Genomic DNA, 18,100 nt, shown 5'->3' with positions numbered 1-18,100 from the left:
CCTGGGTTTGATCCCTGGGTCAGGAAGATTCCCTGGAGGAGGGCATGGCAACCCACTCCAGTACTCTTGTCTGGAGAATCCCATGGACAGAGGAGCCTGGCGGGCTGCAGTCCACAGGGCAGCAGCAGCAGACAAATACAACCCATCTGAGACTTATCTGGATAAAACGAGTGGTATGCAGCTTTATTCAAAAGGGTTAGCAATTTCTAGCAACATTAATAATCTGTCCTCTACTAAGACGAGATGCCATCTAGATTGTACTTGAAATTCCCAACACACCTGGGTCTATTTAGGAACTTCCTATTTTTTTCTGTTGATCTATTCCTAAAGGAGTATTATAAATTTTAAGTACTACAGTTTCATAATAAACTTGTAGGAATACTCTACATATGTTGTGTTCAGTCGCTAAGTCATGTCCAACTCTTTGTGACCCCATGGACTGCAGCGCGCCAGACTTTCCTGTCCTTCACTATCTCTCACTCAGAGTTCGTTCAAACTCATGCCCCTTGAGTCGGTGATGCCATCCAACCATGTCATACTGTGTTGTCCCCTCTCCTCCTGCCTTCAATCTTTCCTAGCATCAGGGCCCTTTCCAATAAGTCAGCTCTTTGATCAGGCGGCCAAACTATAGGAGCTTCAGCATCAGTCCTTCGAATGAATATTCAGGCTTGATTTCCTTTAGGATTGACTGGTTTGAGCTTCTTGCTGTCCAAGGGACTCCCAAAAGTCTCCTTCAGCACCACAACTCGAAAACATCATTTCTTTGACACTCAGCCTTCTTTATGGTCCAACTTTCACATCATAGTTTTGATTATACGAACCTTTGTTGGCAAAGTGATGTCTCTGCTTTTTAATAACACAGTCTAGGTTTGTCATAGCTTTTCTTCCAAAGAGCAAACATCTTTTAATTTCATGGCTATAGTCATTGTCTGCAGTGATTTTGGAGCCCAAGAAAATAAAATCTGCCACTGTTATCATTTTTTTCCCCATCCATTTGCCATGAGTGATGGGACCGGATGCCATGATCTTAGTTTTTTGAATGTTGAGTGTTAAGCCAGCTTTTTCACCCTCCTCTTTCACCTTCATCAAGACGGTCTTTAGTTCCTCTTCACTTTCTGCCATAAGGGTGGTATCATCTGCATATCTGAGGTTATTGATATTTCTTCCAGCTCTTCCTCCTCAAATAGACATACTTTTTAATTTCTGGATATTCTCACACATTTATCTATCTAATTTAGATTAGAATTAAGTTTGCTTTCTCCAAAAACAGTGATAGAATTACTTTCTTTCTCAAGCCCAATAATATTCTGCTGGGTAGATATACAGACATATCTCGTTAATTGTGCTCCACTTTTTAGCACTTCATAGATATTCCATTTTTATTATTAATAATTGAAGATTTGTGACAACCAAGCATTGTCAGATGATGATTAGCAATTTTAGCAATAAAGTGCTTTTAAATTTAAATGTAACATTTTTTAGACACAATGATATTATTACACACTTAATAGACAACAGTATAGTGTAACCATAATTTTTATATGCACTAGGAAACCAAAACATTTCTGTGACTCAGTTTGTTGCTTTACTGTAGTGGCCTTTTAATCAAACCCGTAATATCTCCAAGGTCTGCCTGTATACAGTTTGTTTATCCATTAATCTGCTGATGGACATTTAGGTTGCTTCTACTTCATAGCATTTCTGAATAATGCTGCTATGAACTGGGTGTACAAATCCCTCTTAAACGGCCTGATTTCAGTTCTTTGGGATGCATGCTAAGAAGTGGAATTGATATATCCTATGAGTAATTCTTTAAAAAAACTCTTTAGAGGAACTGCCATACTGTTTTTCATAGTGGCCGCGCCATTTACATTCTTGGCAACAGTGCACCAAGGTTCCAATGTGCTATTTTCTGTTCTGGTGACAGTAGCCATCCTAATGGGTGTGAGGTGATGAAAAATGTTTTAACACCAAATGCTGATATTTCAGCTCTCCTGTGATATGAGTGGGAGCCCAAAGATGCAACTGGATGGACTCTACCAAAGGCTTATATGGAGGAGACTCTGAGGCTGGTGGAAGAAGGCTTCGGTAACTTGAAGAAACAGATCAAGAATGACTAGATGTTTGGCTGTCAGCAGGGACTGGTGCTGTAAAAGGGATACTGAGGTCAAGTGGACCTCAGCTATTGTCTCGCCAATGAACATGGGGCTTTTGGTGTCCTAAAGAGCTCTTCACTGGGCTGGGAGCAGACTCTTCAGAGGGCTAACCTTGCAAGTCCAGCTCCTTTAAGAGGCTGAGCTTTCAGTTGAAGGACCCTTTCCCAGAAGATGGGTGGGGCAGGTGACCCTGCAGCTGGTCCTGGCAGCTCAGCACAAAGACAGAAACCTCACACGGCAAGAGTGGACATCTGCCCCAGAGCAGGGCCTTCGCTTCTCCACCCTGATCCAAAAGCATGCTGGCAGCTGTTGTTTTATTTGTGACGTCTGAGCCAGCGTAGTTGCTGTTTCCTCTACCTTTTTGGGAGGAACGAAGTCGATGACACGTGGATGGCCTCACCTGACCCTGACTCTCTGCTACTGATCTGGGCTGTTCTAAGCCAGTCCATCCTTCAGTGTGACTCGCTATGACCCACGGAGTGAGTGGGATCCCAAGACAGGATGACACTCAGCCCCTGATCGAAGAAGCTCCTGATCTAGTGGGAATTTCCCCAGAAACTTTCTTACAGTTCTAACATTAATAAATATCACCATGATGCACATTGGTATCTTCTTTCATGAAATTCAATTGTGTAAAATGAAGTAATTTTGAAAAAAAAAAAAAAGATATCTGTGCATTATATTTAACTTTCTTGCCTAATTGAGAACATATTTATATTGCCTATTGGCTTCCCAAGTGGCGTGAGTGGTAAAGAATCCACCTGCCAATGCAGGAAACACAAGAGATTTGGGTTGGATCCCTGGGTTGGGAAGATCCCCTGGAGGAGCAAACGGCAACTCACTCCAGTATTCTTGCCTGGAGGATCCCAGGGACAGAGAAGCCTGATGTGTTACAGTCCATGGGGTCACAGAGCTGGATGTGACTGAACACTTACATTGCCTAGGACATACATGACCCTTGGCTAGGTAGCAAATTCTTTGCAGGATTTTAGAATTTTTATAGAATTTTAGGTTGGCATCTTCTCAACTGAGATGCAGTGTTGTCCAGACTGATATTTCTGCCCTTTCTAGGGGGACACCATAGTTTAATGATGATCCAGGATCTGGGTTGGTATTCTCCATTCATCATGTAACAACTGTAGGCCTAGGTTTTCCTGTCTGAGGACTGGGGTACCAGTAGCACCCACATCTGAAGTCAGTGTGAAGATTCAAGCATCCGACACGGGTTAAGTCAGGTGTATTCATCCTAAATGATAGCTTCCCCTGTCAGTACATTTGATGGGCCCATTCAAGATTAAGTAACCTCCGCGGTGGGCTTCCCTGGTGGTTCAGATGGTAAAGAATCTGCCTGCTATGCAGGAGACCCAGGTTTTCGATCCCTGGGTCAGGAAGATCCCTTGGAGAAGTGAATGGCTAGTCATTCTAGTGTTCTTGCCTGGTGAATTCCATGGACAGAGGAGCCTGGTGGGCTAGAGTCAACGGGGTCACCAAGAGTCGGACACAACTTAGCGACTAACACTTTCACTTTCTACCTCAGCTGTATGTGTATTTCAGGGTTGATCATTTTCTGTTACATTCTTTTCTGGAATATGATGAACTGTCTGGATCTGCACATTCCAATCTCCCTTTTAATAGTCTCTCCTCAGGAGTACTTTCTGCTTCATCTGGTCTCTCTGCCCCGAACATCAGCATTCAATATTGAAATGTTGTTGTCAGTCTTCATTTCTGTCATCCTCTAACTGCGTTGATCTGTGTCTTTTTTTCTTTCTGCTTACTGTGAGAGTTTCTTAAGTCTGTTCTCTATGTCATTAATTTTGATTTTCTGTAGCATGTGTTACACTCTTTGCTCCTTATTTAATTTTTTCATTGAAGTATAATTGATTTATAATGTTGTGTTAGTTTCAGGTGTACAGCAAAGTGATTCAGTTATACATACATTTATATCTGTTTTTCAGGTTCTTTTCCCTTATAGGTTATTACAACATACTGAGTGGAGCTCCCCGTGCTACACAGTAGGTCCCTGTTGGTTATCTATTTCATGGACAGTAGTGTTATCTCTCTGTTAATCCCAGACTCCTAATTTATCCCTCTCCTGCTCCTTTCTCCTTTGGTAGCCACAAGTGTGTTTTCTATGTCTGTGGACCTATAAGTTTATTTGCATCATTTTTTTAAGATCCCACAAAGAAGCAATACTACAATTTGCAAAGATACATCACCCCAATGTTCCCTGAAGCACTGTTTAAAATAGCCAAGACATGAAAATAACCCAAGTGCAACTGGGCTAGACAACTGGGTTTAAGAAGATGTGATATATGTCTGTACGTGTGTGTGATGTAATATTACTCAGCCACTAAAAAGAATGAAATATTGCCATCTGCAGCAACATGAATGAACTTAGAGAATAATACACTAAGTCAGTCAGGTAGGGAAAGGCAAATATTATTTATATGTGGAATCTGCAAAATAATATGGGCTTCCCTTGTGGCTCAGTTGGTAAAGAATACACCTGCAGTGTAGGAGACCTGGGTTCGATCCCTGGGTTGGGAAGATCCCCTGGAAAAGGGAAAGACTACCCACTCCAGTATTCTGGACTGGAGAATTCCATGGACTGTATAGTCCACGGGGTTGCAAAGAGTTGGACATGACTGAGTGACTTTCACTTTCACAAATACATATGACTTTATATACAAAAATAATACAAATGACTCTGTATACAAAACAGAAACAGACTCACAGAGAAAACAAACACATAGTTACCAGAGGGGAAAAGGCTGCAGGGATCAGTTAGGAGCATGGGATTAACAGGTACACACTACTGCACATAAACTAGATAACAGGGGTTTACTGTGTAGCACAAGGAACTATATTCAATATCTTGTAACAACCACAATGGAAAATATTCTGACATATATACAGATAATTGAATGAGTTTGCTATACACCCAAAATAACACAATATTGTAAATCAACCCTACTTCAATTGAAAAATAAAAGAAGTAATACTGAAAAAATGGAAAGACTGGAAATTCCCCAAGAATAGGGGACCAGTGAAATAATTGCACATCAGATGATAAAGATATTAAAGATGTACATTTTAGGAGAGAATTTACTGACCTGGATATATAATCACAGTATACTGGTCAATGATAAATCAAATTGCAAAAAGTAATACATTGATTAACTAAAATTTACATTTTAAGGCAAGATAAGATAAATCAAGCACAAAATTCTCTCTCTCTCTCTGGGTCGCCCCCTTCCCTCCCTAATGTACAGCATGCATTTGCATTACACATTAACCAGAGCACCTCAAAGGTGGGAATGCTTGCTCTATTGTAAAGAGCATTTTTCCCCCTTTCTTCTGATGCTAGGAATATAACTTCTTAAAAGAACAGCGTTCTTTTCCAAAGCTGTAGGGAATCATGGTGACTTGTTGCTTCCTTTCTACCTATTTACCTGGACTCTCTAACCTTGGTTAACTCTATGTAAAATATCAATTTGTCATTTTGATGTACAATCCTTTGTCTTGAAAGTGCACATGACTGTACTGTCTACTTTTAACGGGTAGAATAGTGCTCAGAGCTTCTGAGAGTCTGTCTCCCAGGTTATCAGCCTTAGTTGGCTCAAATAAAGTTTTCTTTTCTCTTAACTTGATTGTTAATTGAAATTTTGTCAACAAAATGTACGTTATAACTGCAATTTTATAAGAAAACTAGGTATAGTTTATAAGGTAAACAGCTAGATAGAAAAACATGAAAATGTAGTGGCTATAGTTTAAATTTTCTTTATACTTTTCTATATTTTCCAAAATTTTCTAAAATAAGTGTTATTTGCATGAACAGAAAAATTGCATTATTTTCAAAATAAGATTTAATGCCCCTAGATACAGATAGCCACTTTCTCACATTCTCATTTTAATTTCTCCCTTTCTCCTTGAGGAGCCTTAAGTATGCTTCAGGGTGTGTCTAATTCTCGATCACTCATTTATGGTTTGTAGAAAAGTTCTACATGGAATAAGCACAGCGTATGTAACCTCTATCTTGAACACCCATACATTCAGTTTTTGGGTCTTTGTATTTCCCAACTGAAATGTTTTTTGATCATGTGGCTGCTTTTCCTTTAAGCATCAAACAAGAAAATCTCCAAGACCAAAAGTAAACGGGAGTAAGTCTTTCTCTAAAGCTTGTCTCCTTTCCCAAACTGTTTTCACGAGATTTTTCATACCTGTGATGGAGAAGGACTGTGAAGACTTGTTATTTCTTGTGATAGAATCTCTCTTCTTTTATGTCAATACTTGCAGCGCTAACTTCATTACTGCTGCCATGTCTTCGGGTAACTTTTTAGTCCATGCATCACCTGCCCCTCTTCCTGACCTGCGCTCCTTTTTTCAGTAGTCTATAGAAGGCTGGCTGACGGGGACATCCCTGGTGGTCAGGCAGTTAAGAATCTGCCTGTCAAAGCAGGGGACACAGGTTCAATCCCTGGTCTGGGAAGATCCCACGAGCCGTGGGGCGACTAAGGCCATGTGCCACAACCAGAGGAGCCGCTGCAGTGGGGAGCCAACGCGCCACAGTGAAGAGCAGCTCCCGCTCACTGCAACCAGAGAAAGCTCGCAGGCAGTAGTGAAGATCCCGCACAGCCAACAACAAACACATAAAATTAGAAAAAGCAAGGATGCTGATGTGTAACAGGGTGATCTGTCAACAACCAGCAAATCAAGCTTAGGTTGACAAAATTAATTTCAGCCTAAAGGCAACCCTTTTGGGGGCTGTGAGCACAAACTCAGCTTTTCTCTACGGAAGGTGCGTGAGAGAGCTGGGCCTAGCGCTGCTTGGCAAATGTCAGCTTCCTGATCCCTGGCTGAGAGCCACTAGTTCACTCAGGGTGTCCATCCTTCTCCAGGGTCTGCCAGGATACAGTCCACGGGGTTGGCCCAGTGGTAGGAGAGTCAGGGCACTCTGAGCGGTGCCCAGCGGAGCAGCAGCTCCCAGCAGCCTTCCTGGGGCCTGGGACCTGGCCTGCTCAGGGCCTCTGTGCCTCTTCCAGGGGACAACGACTTCTCTGGAGCCGAAGTCTTCTCTTGGGCTGGATAGGTTGGCTCTGGAGACCATTTTCTTCACATAAGCCTCTTCTACTTTGCTTAGCTCATATCTGCCTTCATTTCTCAACAAATTCTTCCTATTTGATGATCCATGCCATGTATGTGCTCTTCCGGTAGAATCTTATGTTGCTTGAGCCTCCAACGGGTGAGAGTGTGAATCAGGTTACGGGTGTTCGTTTCCAAGGGACCAAAACATTTTCCAAGCCGTCTTTACGTGCTCTTTATTTTTTTAGGATCCTGAACATTATTTTCTAAGCTTTCTGTTTTTGGGGAAGCCATACATGTTGAATCTTCCCTGTACTTACAATGAATGAAGTACATATGGATTTTTTTTTAAAAAATTATTATTATTATTTTAAAAATTTTATTGGAGTATAGGTGGTTCAGACAGTAAAGAATCTGCCTGTAATGTGGGAGACCTGGGTTCGACCCCAGGATTGGGAAGATCCCCCGGAGGAGGGCATGGCAACCCACTCCAGTACTCTGGCCTGGAGAATCCCCACGGACAGAGGAGCCTGGCGGGCTACAGTCCCTGCAGTCTCAAAGAGCTGGACACGACGGAGCGACTAAGCTCAGCACAGAGCTGCTTTACAATGCTGTGTTAGTGTCAGGTGCATAGCAAAGCGAATCAGCTGTACACACACATCTCCACCCTTTCTAGATTCTTTTCCCACGCAGGTCACTACAGAGTACTGAAGAGAGTTCCCTGTACTATCCAGTAGGTTCTTGTTAGTTATCTACTTTTTAAAAAAATAGTTTTGAGTGGTTACTATCTGCTAGGCACTTTCTTTTGTTTTTATTTTATTTGTTTTGGCTGTGCCCCAGGGCATGTGGGATATTAGTTCCCCAACCAGGGATCAAACCCATGCCCATTGCATTGGAAGCGCGGAGTCTTAACCACTGGACCACGCTAGGGAGGTCCCTAGTTACCTATTTTATATGCAGTAGTGTGTACACGTCAAGGCAGCTGATACAGGTTCTCAAAGTGGAACACCCAGCTTTGCTGGGAAATGGCCTGGTGAGCTTGGAGGTGGGATGGAGAAGAGTTACCCGAATGCTGGGGTGAGGCAGGGGAGGCAGTCAATAAACATTAAAGGAACAAAGATAGTGTACATTGCTTTTGGCAAGAAAGAGCTATCTCCAAGGGGTCCCTTTGTCTTATCACTAACCTTAAACCAGGCACCCCCATGCTCCACTCATCTCAGGCCCTGGCACACCTTTCAAATCTTTTCGTCACACAGTAAAATATAATAGAAATGAAACATAAATAATGAACAGGTGACCAAACTTCTTCCCAACTTCCCCTTCAGGAATCTCAGAACAAACTGTGTGAACAAGACAGTATCTCAGGGAAAATCACAAGGAATCAACAGGCCTATGCACAAGCCTGCACACAGTGGGGGACAGCTCTGATCCCCCACCCCAGTGCTTCACCAAGATTACTTCCCCTGTTTCCCTTTAAAAATTTTCATGGCCTAACAGAATCCTCAGAGGTGGTTTCTAGGTGACACCAAGTCCCCCGTCTCCCCAGATGGCCAGCATTCTGATAAAAGCAATTTTTTCCTACCAACATTTGTCTCTCTCTCCAGTATTGATTTTTGAGTGGTGATCAGCTGGATCTGATTTGGTAACAGTAGGGAGGTTTAAGAAAGATGTTGAGGGTGAGTGTGGGGAGGGTCTCTGTAACATGTGGGGTTTGCGGGATGGCTGGGGGCTACATGGCAAAGTCTTCGTTCTACATCCTACAAAATCTGCAATAAAGTCTACTGCAGTCTATTGCACCAGTGCTTTTGTGCAGATGATGTTTGCGGAGACAGACGGGACCTGAAGATCATAGTGGATGCTTCTACACTTTACCTCCACGAACTGTCCAAACCTCTCTAGAGTTCACACTGATACTTTTTCCTACCTTTGCAACCCAAATAACTGCATAATGCATATTTTTTCCCTTCTCGCCCCTTTACTTCCCTGAGCTGCAAATATCACCCTTTCCTTCCTTTCCCACGAGATACTCTTCCAAGCAGAGCAAACTATGAAGCCTGGAGGTGGGTTCTGCAGTTGGCAACACACTGTGTGAGCCGTGGGGCTCCTCCCAGGCTGTCCTCTGGGTGCGTTACCCGGAGCTGGCTCTGGGGGACTCATCATTGCCATTCTTTTCCCCACAGGGCCTCCAGCTGTTTCCCCTTGTTCATCCCTCTCTCTGGGCCCCGTGGCTGGCACAGCACACAGGGGAACGCCTGGTGTTCCCCTCACTGTATGAGGTCAGAGAGTTCTAGGAACTGCTCCGCTCCTCCTCCCACACAGCTTCCCTCTGTCATTTACCCCCAGGATCCTCTTTCCCTCTTCATCTCCTGCAATGAACTCCCACCCACCCTAGAGAGGCCACTGCTTTTTCCTGGTGACACTCTTCCTATTTCCTCCCTGCCCAAGGCAGCTATTGACTTCCCTGCTGGCTCAGTGGTAAACAATCTGCCTGCCTAATGCAGGAGACGTGGGTTCAATCCCTGGGTGGGGAAGATCCCCAGAGAACGAAACGGCAACGCACTCCAGCATTCTTGCCTGGAAAGTCCCATGGACAGAGGAGCCTGGTGGGCTATAGTCCATGCAGCTGCAACAACAAGGCGCTTATCATGGTCAACCTGGGGTATCCTTGATGGATTCTCTTTCCACATTCTGTTTGTTGTCTGGCTAATTGATATCAATGTACATCTTTTTTCCCCGCAAGTTGTATCAAGTAGATTTTTCCCTAAAGCCCTCCCGTGCCCTGAAGCAAGGGGTGTCTAGTGCTTAAAAATCTAGTGTGAGCTTAACACTCATTAGAATGGCTATTATTTTTCAAAAGGAAAATAAGTGTTGGCGAGGATGTGGAACAACTGGAACCCCTGTGCACTGCTGGGGATGAAAGTGAAAAGCGTTAGTCACTCAGTCGTGTCCGACTCTTCGTGACCCTATGGACGATAGCTCACCAGGCTAGTCTGTCCATGGAATTCTCCAGGCAAGAAAACTGGAGAGGGTATCCATTCCTTTCTCCAGGGGAGTCTTCCTGACCCAGGAGTGAGGTTGAGGAGGATGTAAAAAGATATGGCTACCATGGAAACCAACATCATGGTTCCTCAAAAAGTTGAACACAGAATTACTATATGACCCAGCAATGCCACTTCTGGCTATATACACAAAGGAATTGAAAGCACTGACCCAAATGCTTTCCATGCTTATAGCAGCATTATTGACAAAAGACAAAATGTAGAAACAACTCAAATGTCCATCAACACACGAATAAGTAAATAAAACATGGTAGATACATGCAATGAAATGCTATTTAGCCTTACAAAGGAATGAAATTCAGACACAGGCTACACTGGATAAAACTTGAAGGCAGATGCCAAGTGAAATAAGCCACAGACAAAATATAAATACTGTATAATTCCACTTATAGGAATGAAGTACTCTGAATAGCCAAATTCATAGAGACATCATGTAGAAGAGAGGTTTCTGGGGGCTGTGGGGGCAGGGGACGGGCAGTGAGAGTTTAACGGGTGGAGTTTCTGTTTGGGATAACAAAAAGGTTCTAGAAATGGATGACCGGACGATGTTGTGGATGTACATAATGTTATTGAATTACACACTTAAAAATGATAAAAGTGGCAAATTATATGTATGTGTATCTAGGCACGATTTTAAAGAATTAACGTTTGGGGTTGTGCGAGCACAAACAGAAAACCACGTGTGACTGTGCAGCTCTGGCTGGGATGTGGTTCCTGGGGGCCACCCCTGTCCTCAGGCGGCCCCGGATCATCTCTTCAGGGATCAAGCTCTGCCAGCTCAGACCAGACCTGTCGTGGGCCCTGTGATCACCGTGGGGGCTGCAGGGCCCCCGGGAGGCCTCTCGAGAGATCAAGGAGCTGCAGTTCCACAACCCAGAACTGCAAGAATGGGACCGCCCGGCCCATGACACCACCCGAACAGTACGCTGGGCTCCGAGCTGCCCTGTGACCTCCGCTCCTTCTCTGGGAGACTGCCATATCCTGCAGTGACTCCTGAAGAGCCCCTCCCCATGGGGACACGTACTCCACCACGGTTCCTGGGTGCTGATGGTCAGCAGAGAGGATCTGTTACCATGGAGAGCATCTTCCGTGACAGACCAGAACTCCCCACCATGGCAACGGTCCCACTGCCAAAACCAGCGCCCACCATCTTTCCAGTCCTGTGGCCATGGACTTGACAGCTGGGTCCAGCTTCTCTCGCCCTGGAGACTACCACACTTACCCTCCAAGTTCCGCTGCATCTGGTGCACTGGTGTCTCCATTCTGCCTTTGCCCTCTGCCCACTCTCTGCCCACTCCCTCCCCCTCTCGGCTTCTCTCTGCAGCTTCTGCTGCCCCCGGCATCTGACAGTGCACCCCACAGCCCCGGCTGCGCAAGAGCTGTTTTTATGACCTGTTCCTGTGCCCACAGCTGCCTTCCCAGCACAACACCCGGCTTCTCTGTCAAGTCCGAGTGCTCGCAATGAGCCATGGTCAGCTCATACTAGCCTTCCCTCCACCCGCATGTCACTTCGCAACCAACCCCCAGCTCATGGCTCCGGGAAGTCTTCTCTGAGCAACGTGGTGGGAACATTCCATTCGTTTTTCTATCCCAGGACCATGCCAAGGGCAGAGCAGGTGCTCAGGGATCTTTGTCCAATGAGTGCATCTCCTCGCGTCCTTGTCCTCTCAGCAAAAGTCTGTCCTGTCTTTGAACCACTAGCGCCTGCAATGCTCATCCTTAGACCCATTTCTACACCACTGGGCTCCTCCTCTTTTAGAACTGTTTCTTTTCTTGCTCCCTCCTCTAGCCTAGGGATTAAAGATGTTTTATTTGTAGCTGGTAACAGTATGTGCAGATATAGCCAGTCCGCTTAGACCAATGTGTATCATCCTGCATTCCCTTCTTGCTTCATATACATCGTGTCACTTACTGGGCACATTGCTGCCTCCTTGGATAGCTGGTACCCGAAGGTCCCTGGGGAGGGGGATGGATGGATGGAAGCTGACTGATGGAACTGGTGTTATCTTGGCAGTGGGAGCCTCGGGGAGGGACTGCTTGCTCCACCAACAGAGGGCATTAGGAGTCACCCACTGCCCCACGGATTCTGTCCTATTTGGGTGACAGCCCTGGTTTTACATCCCCACAGTGCACAGACACACTGGACTGGTGTTTTCTGTTGTCAGATGCCCGATGCACTTCCAGCTCCATTCGAGCCAGTGACCCTAACTAAGCTGCATCTCAGGGCCACTTGCTCAGCCTGACCTCCTGCTCCCCTTGAAGTGGCATCTGGGGAAAAGCTGGCTTCGTTCCCCCAGTGTGAAGACACCTCCCCGCTCCTCAGTGAAGTGAACACGGTGGGAGGAGGCTGGCACCCTCCTTCCCTTTCCCCCAGGGAGCAGCTGACAAACGCGGACATGATTCAACAGGGCACTTCCCCCAGCACCCCTGTCAAAATACCTGATGTTGCCTCATCTCCAAGTCACTGGACCAGGCAGGAAAACTATGATGGATTGCATGGTTCAACTCCCTCACTTGCTTACGGGCATGACAACTGAGCTAAAGACAGCTGAGATGAACACGGGTCTATTCTAGGCGACTCCTTATGGAATACACGCACACTGTGTATTTTGCATCCCTTGGTTCCTCGGGCACGCTTGGAACTCCGGAGCAAACACTCGTCTGTAAATGTTACAGCTGCCAGTGTCGGCTGGATGCTCTACGGAGTGACATGTTCACTCTCACGCGGCTGCTTTGGACACGGGGGGGACTGTCGTGAGCTGTGTGCTGGTCAGAGGGCAGGCGGGCCTGTGCATGCTTACCTTCACCCTGTCCATGCAGGCTTCCATCTTCAGCTGCTCCACTGCTTTCCGGGCTTGGGAGATGCTGGTGGTGCTGTTATTGGACATGCCTTCTTTCATTCTGCTGCCCCTGGAACAACCAAAGTTAAGGAGGCTGGAAGAGTTGCTTGTTTGAAAGCAGAGCCCCCCTCAACTTACTCCCCCTCCCATCCTCTGCAGCTTCTCTATCCAGGTTGGGGAGCCACGGGAGCACACTCCCCTGGGATCAGAGGAAGGAGCACTTGACCTAGTGATGGGAGCAAGACATGGGCTTCTGGGGCCACCTGTCATCCGCTCCCTGTCGCCGGGGCTGAGAAAGCCTGACAACAGAAGCCCCTGTCTTTCTCCCATCCTTACAGCCCACTGCTGCTGCTGCTAAGTCACTTCAGTCGTGTCCGACTCTGTGCGACCCCAGAGATGGCAGCCCACCAAGCTCCTCCGTCCCTGGGATTCTGCAGGCAAGAACACTGGAGTGGGTTGCCATTTCCTTCTCCACTTACACCCCAGAGCCATAGGGAATACCTTGACATTTGTTCAGAGATTTGTTAGTAATAAATCATCTTCATACACATTTTTTTTTTTTTTTTGGCTGCATGGCATGTGGGATCTTAGTTCCCTGACCAGGGATTGAACCTGTGCCCCCTGCAGCAGAAGCGCAGAGAGCCTTAACCACCAGACCCCCAGGGAAGTCCATACACATTCTTTCACTCTTTCCTCAAGCATCTCTAAAAGTTGGCAAAACAGACTGTTTTGTTTTGCACATCAATAAAGAGCAAAACCCAGAGAAATGAAGCCAAGAGCCAAAGGTGCCACAGCCAAGACCTGTTGGTCTAGGACCCAAACACAAAGCACTGATGCCTAGCTCAGGGTTCTTTCCTCTCACAGAGCGCCCCCTAGCTGTTTATAGGGCAGAGCACAAGTTTCCCCCGCGAGAGCTTGCTTTATCATTTTAATTTGCTATCATTCCAAAAAGTTTATATTGTTTTAAAATAAGAACACACACACACACCTCCATCCCCTATCCCAAGCACGGAAGACCCCTCTGATGCTAACTGTTCTGCAGGAAAGCACACACCATAGGCTACTGTTACCCCGTTTAATGAGAAACTCCCTGGAGACCTATGCGGTCAGGCCTGAGAGCTAGGGTGGGTCTCACAGGTTTTGCGTAGTGCACAGGGAGGTGTGAGGGGGCTGGGCCGGTCCCAGGGTGTGCAGACCACACTCTGCGTCTCCTCATTCAAGCAATTACTCTCTGGCCCAGATGAGGCCTGACATCAACTTCATTTATTCCCAGACAATGCTTGAAAAATAAAACTTGCCTGTTGTGCTACATGGCAGCCACTGAAGTTAGAGTTAACAGGGGTGGGTTCCTCTCTTGGTTGCGAACTTTTATTCAACAAGAAGAGAAGGAGAAGGAGTTGGGGGTTTGAAACTCGGGGGAGCAGCCGTTGACTCCTTACTCTACAGAGACGTGTGTGCATTTCTGCATGTGTGTTTGGGGCTCTGTCCCTGCCTGTGCCCACGTGCCTGACGGGCACACTCTGCCGGCCTCTGTGTGTGGCGGTCCCCCTGTGGGTGTTTGCGTTTATGCATCCTTGTGTCCACACAAAAGGAGCGAGAAGATACAGGCCAGTTCCAAGCCTCCCCAGCCCAACGGACAAGGGAAAAAGGACCCTGAAATCACTGCCTTCAGGCCCTGATCCTCCTGCTCCATTTCTGAATCCATCCTCCTCTTTCCTCATCACCAGCTTGGGGCTTTCAGAAGTTAGGGGGCTCGGGGGTGGCAGGAACCCAGGGGGCTGGTTAGAGAAAGCTGAGCCCAGGATCCGCAGGAGTGAAGAAACGAAGATGCGGGGGAGGGCAGAGAAGGAGGAGGGGACTCTGTACTGTGTGTGCGAGAATGTGTGGGTATGTGAGGGTGTGTGAGTGTCTGGGCATGAGGGTATGTGTGAATGTGTGTAGGTGAGGGTGTGTGTGAGTATGTGCAGGTGAGTGAGGTGTGGATGTGAGGGTATAAAGATGTATGGGTGGGTGGGTGTGAGTGTGCACACAGGTGTATGAGTGTGACGACGTGTGTGAGTGTGTGTGGTCAGGCATCTTTCTCCTCGGGCACACAGATACACTCACACAGACAGCTTGCCTGGGGACGTCCTGACGGCCACACTTTGTGGTGTGTAATTTGGTAAACTCAGGGTCGGGGGCAGGGCAGCGCACGATGCTTCAATCCCCACTGCTGCTGATCTGACCTGACTCAGGACGGTCTTTACAATTTCTGGATGAGTGGATGTCAGCGTGCCTTTTCAGCCTTGCTCCCTAACATGACTTATCTCCACAGACCCTTGTGAAGTGTTGGTTGGCAGAGCTCTGCAGTCTGTGTCTCCAGGAAATCTCTGAAAGACAGCTACTGCCTTTGGCCTGAAGGGACAGAGCAACTTATGCTTCGGGGGGGGTGGGTGTTGGTTGACCGCCCCCACAGCCTTCCCGCATCCCCTTTGTCATAGCAAGCAGCTGACCAAGGATGCTAGCCTGAGTAATATCTCTATTCCTAGGTGGGGAAGGACACAGCTTGATTTCCAAGCCAAGGCCAGCAACCCATGGAGACAGCTTGTATCTCCTGCTGCTCCCCCATTACCCACTCACACGAGGGATAATGTGAAATGAGGGGTGAAACAGCCTCCATAAGTGCCTTACATCTGGGTTGAGAATGCAGTGATGGCATGAGGACCTGGCCACACATCGAGGGTCCTGACAGCCTGTCTCATCCCAGGCCCACACATGCCCTGCTAGCAGCGACGCCTGCCCTCCAGAGAGAACCTGTTCTTGGACAGGGCCCCTTACTTCCTCACCTGCTGGGAGATGGCACTGTGACAGGCCTGGGCCTGGGACAAGCTGGCGGCAGGAGCGGCTGACAGTCGTCAGACGAGAGGCTGCGTCAGGGGCTCTGCTGTGCGCTCGCCTGGAAGCACAACCAGAGATGGGTCACCGATGCGGCAGGAGCCAGTTGATCCCCAAACAGTCAGTCCCTCGAAGTCCTGTCCTCGCGGCCAGCAGCTGTCTTCTCCTGAAGCAGGCCACAGGGGAGATGGTGAGCTAAAGCCGAGAAGAGAAGCCCCCGAGCTGACAAAGAGCACAAGGGAACATCCGGAGGCCACAGACCACCAGGGGCCTCCCCCAGCCCCACTTACTGCCCCCGCTCCAGCCAGACCTCTGCCAAACAGAAATAGTTTACATGTTTTCTTAAATTCTGAAATGATACGCCCATTGTAGAAAAATGTGAAGATGGAGAAAACTGGCTTCCCTGGTGGCTCAGAGGGTAAAGCATCTGCCCACAGTGCGGGAGACCCGGGTTCAGTCCCTGGGTTGTGAAGTTCCCCTGCCGAAGGAAATGGCAACCCACTCCAGTACTGTTGCCTGGAAAATTCCGTGGACGGAGGTGCCTGGTAAACTATAGTCAGTGGGATCGCAAAGAGTCATATACACGACTGAGCAACTTCACTTCCCTCCTCTGGGGCTTCCCATGGTGGTTCAGATGGCAAAAAGCCTTCCTGCAGGAGACTCGGGTTTGATCCCTGGGTCAGGAAGATCCGCTGGAGAAGGGAATGGCTGCCCACTCCAGTATTCTTGCCTGGAGACTCCCATGGACAGAGGAACCTGGCGGGCTACAGTTCACGGGGTCACAAAGAGTCGGACATGACTGAGTGACTAACACACACTCCCTCCCCCAGAAAGGACGACTCTGGGACAATGGGACCCCTCCCCCGGGACTCCCAGCACCCTGCCCTGCAGCACCCATCTCCTGGGATCCCAGTGTTATTGGTGCTCAGTTGTATCTGACTCTGTGACCACATGGGCTGCAGCACGTCAGGTTTCCCTGTCCTTCACTATCTCCTGGAGTTTGTTCAAACTCATGTCCATTGAGTTGGTGATTTCATCCAACCATCTCATTCTCTGTCGCCCCCTTCTCCTCCTGCCCTCAACCTTTCTCAGCATCAGGGTCTTTTCTGGTGAGTTGGCTCTTCACATCATCAGGTGGCCAAAGTATTGGAGCTTTGGCATCAGTTCTTCCGATGAATATTTAGGGTTTATTTCCTTTCAGTTTAGTTCAGTCGCTCAGTCGTGTCTGACTTTTTGTGACCCCCATGGACTGCAGCATGCCAGGCTTCCCTGTCCACTAACACCTTCTGGAGCTTACTCAAACTCAAGTCGATCAAGTCGGTGATGTCATTCAAATATTTTATCCTCTGTTGTCCCCTTTTCCTTCTGCAATCTTTCCCAGCATCAATGTCTTTCCAAGGAGTCAGTTCTTCACATCAGGTAGCCAAAGTATTAGAACTTCAGCATCAGTCCTTCCAATGAATATTCAGGACTGATTTCCTTTAGGATTGACTGGTTTGATCTCCTTGCTGTCCAAGGGACTCCCAAGAGTCTTCTCCAACACCACAGTTCAAAAGCCTCAATTCTTCAGTGCTCAGCTTTATGATCCAACCCTTACATCCATACTTGACTGCTGGAAAAGCCATAGCTTTGACTATACAGACATTTGTCGGGAAAGTAATGTCTCTGCTTTTTAATATGATGTCTAGGTTGTTCATAGCTTTTCTTCCAAAGAGCAAGACAGAAATGCTATGGACCTAACAGAAGCAGAAGATATTAAGAAGAGGTGGCAAGAATACACAGAAAAACTGTACAAAAAAGATCTTCACGACCCAGATAATCACAATGGTGTGATCACTCACCTAGAGCCAGACATCCTAAAATGTGAAGTCAAGTGGGCCTTAGGAAGCATCACTACGAACAAAGCTAGTGGAGGTGATGAAATTCCAGTTGAGCTATTTCAAATCCTGAAAGATGACGTTGTGAAAGTGCTGCACTCAATATGCCAGCAAATTTGGAAAACTCAGCAGTGGCCACAGGACTGGAAAAGGTCAGTTTTCATTCCAGTCCCTAAGAAAGGCAATGCCAAAGAATGCTCAAACTACCACAC

General features: G+C 47.1%; 1 protein-coding gene across 5 annotated transcripts in view; it reads right to left on the bottom strand.

Moving 5' to 3' along the window:
- GNG4 (G protein subunit gamma 4) overlaps window positions 1–18,100 on the bottom strand; it is a 67,725-nt gene that overhangs the window by 19,944 nt on the left and 29,681 nt on the right. For 3 of the 5 annotated variants that reach the window (XM_061161437.1, XM_061161435.1, XM_061161436.1), the window contains 2 exons: window positions 15,963–16,072; window positions 13,099–13,207 (listed from right to left, as the gene is read on the bottom strand). In XM_061161437.1, the coding sequence (XP_061017420.1) occupies window positions 13,099–13,197 (99 nt within the window). In that variant the 5' untranslated portion in view covers window positions 13,198–13,207; window positions 15,963–16,072. Of the gene's footprint in view, window positions 1–13,098; window positions 13,208–15,962; window positions 16,178–18,100 lie in introns of all 5 variants that reach the window. The other 2 variants (XM_061161433.1, XM_061161434.1) reach the window with 1 other exon arrangement.

This window comes from Dama dama, chromosome 15 (genome assembly GCF_033118175.1).
Source record: "Dama dama isolate Ldn47 chromosome 15, ASM3311817v1, whole genome shotgun sequence".
In the NCBI taxonomy this organism is placed as follows: Eukaryota; Metazoa; Chordata; class Mammalia; order Artiodactyla; family Cervidae; genus Dama; species Dama dama.
Note: the sequence above shows the minus strand (reverse complement) of the source record. Positions and strands in the feature narration are given on the sequence as shown.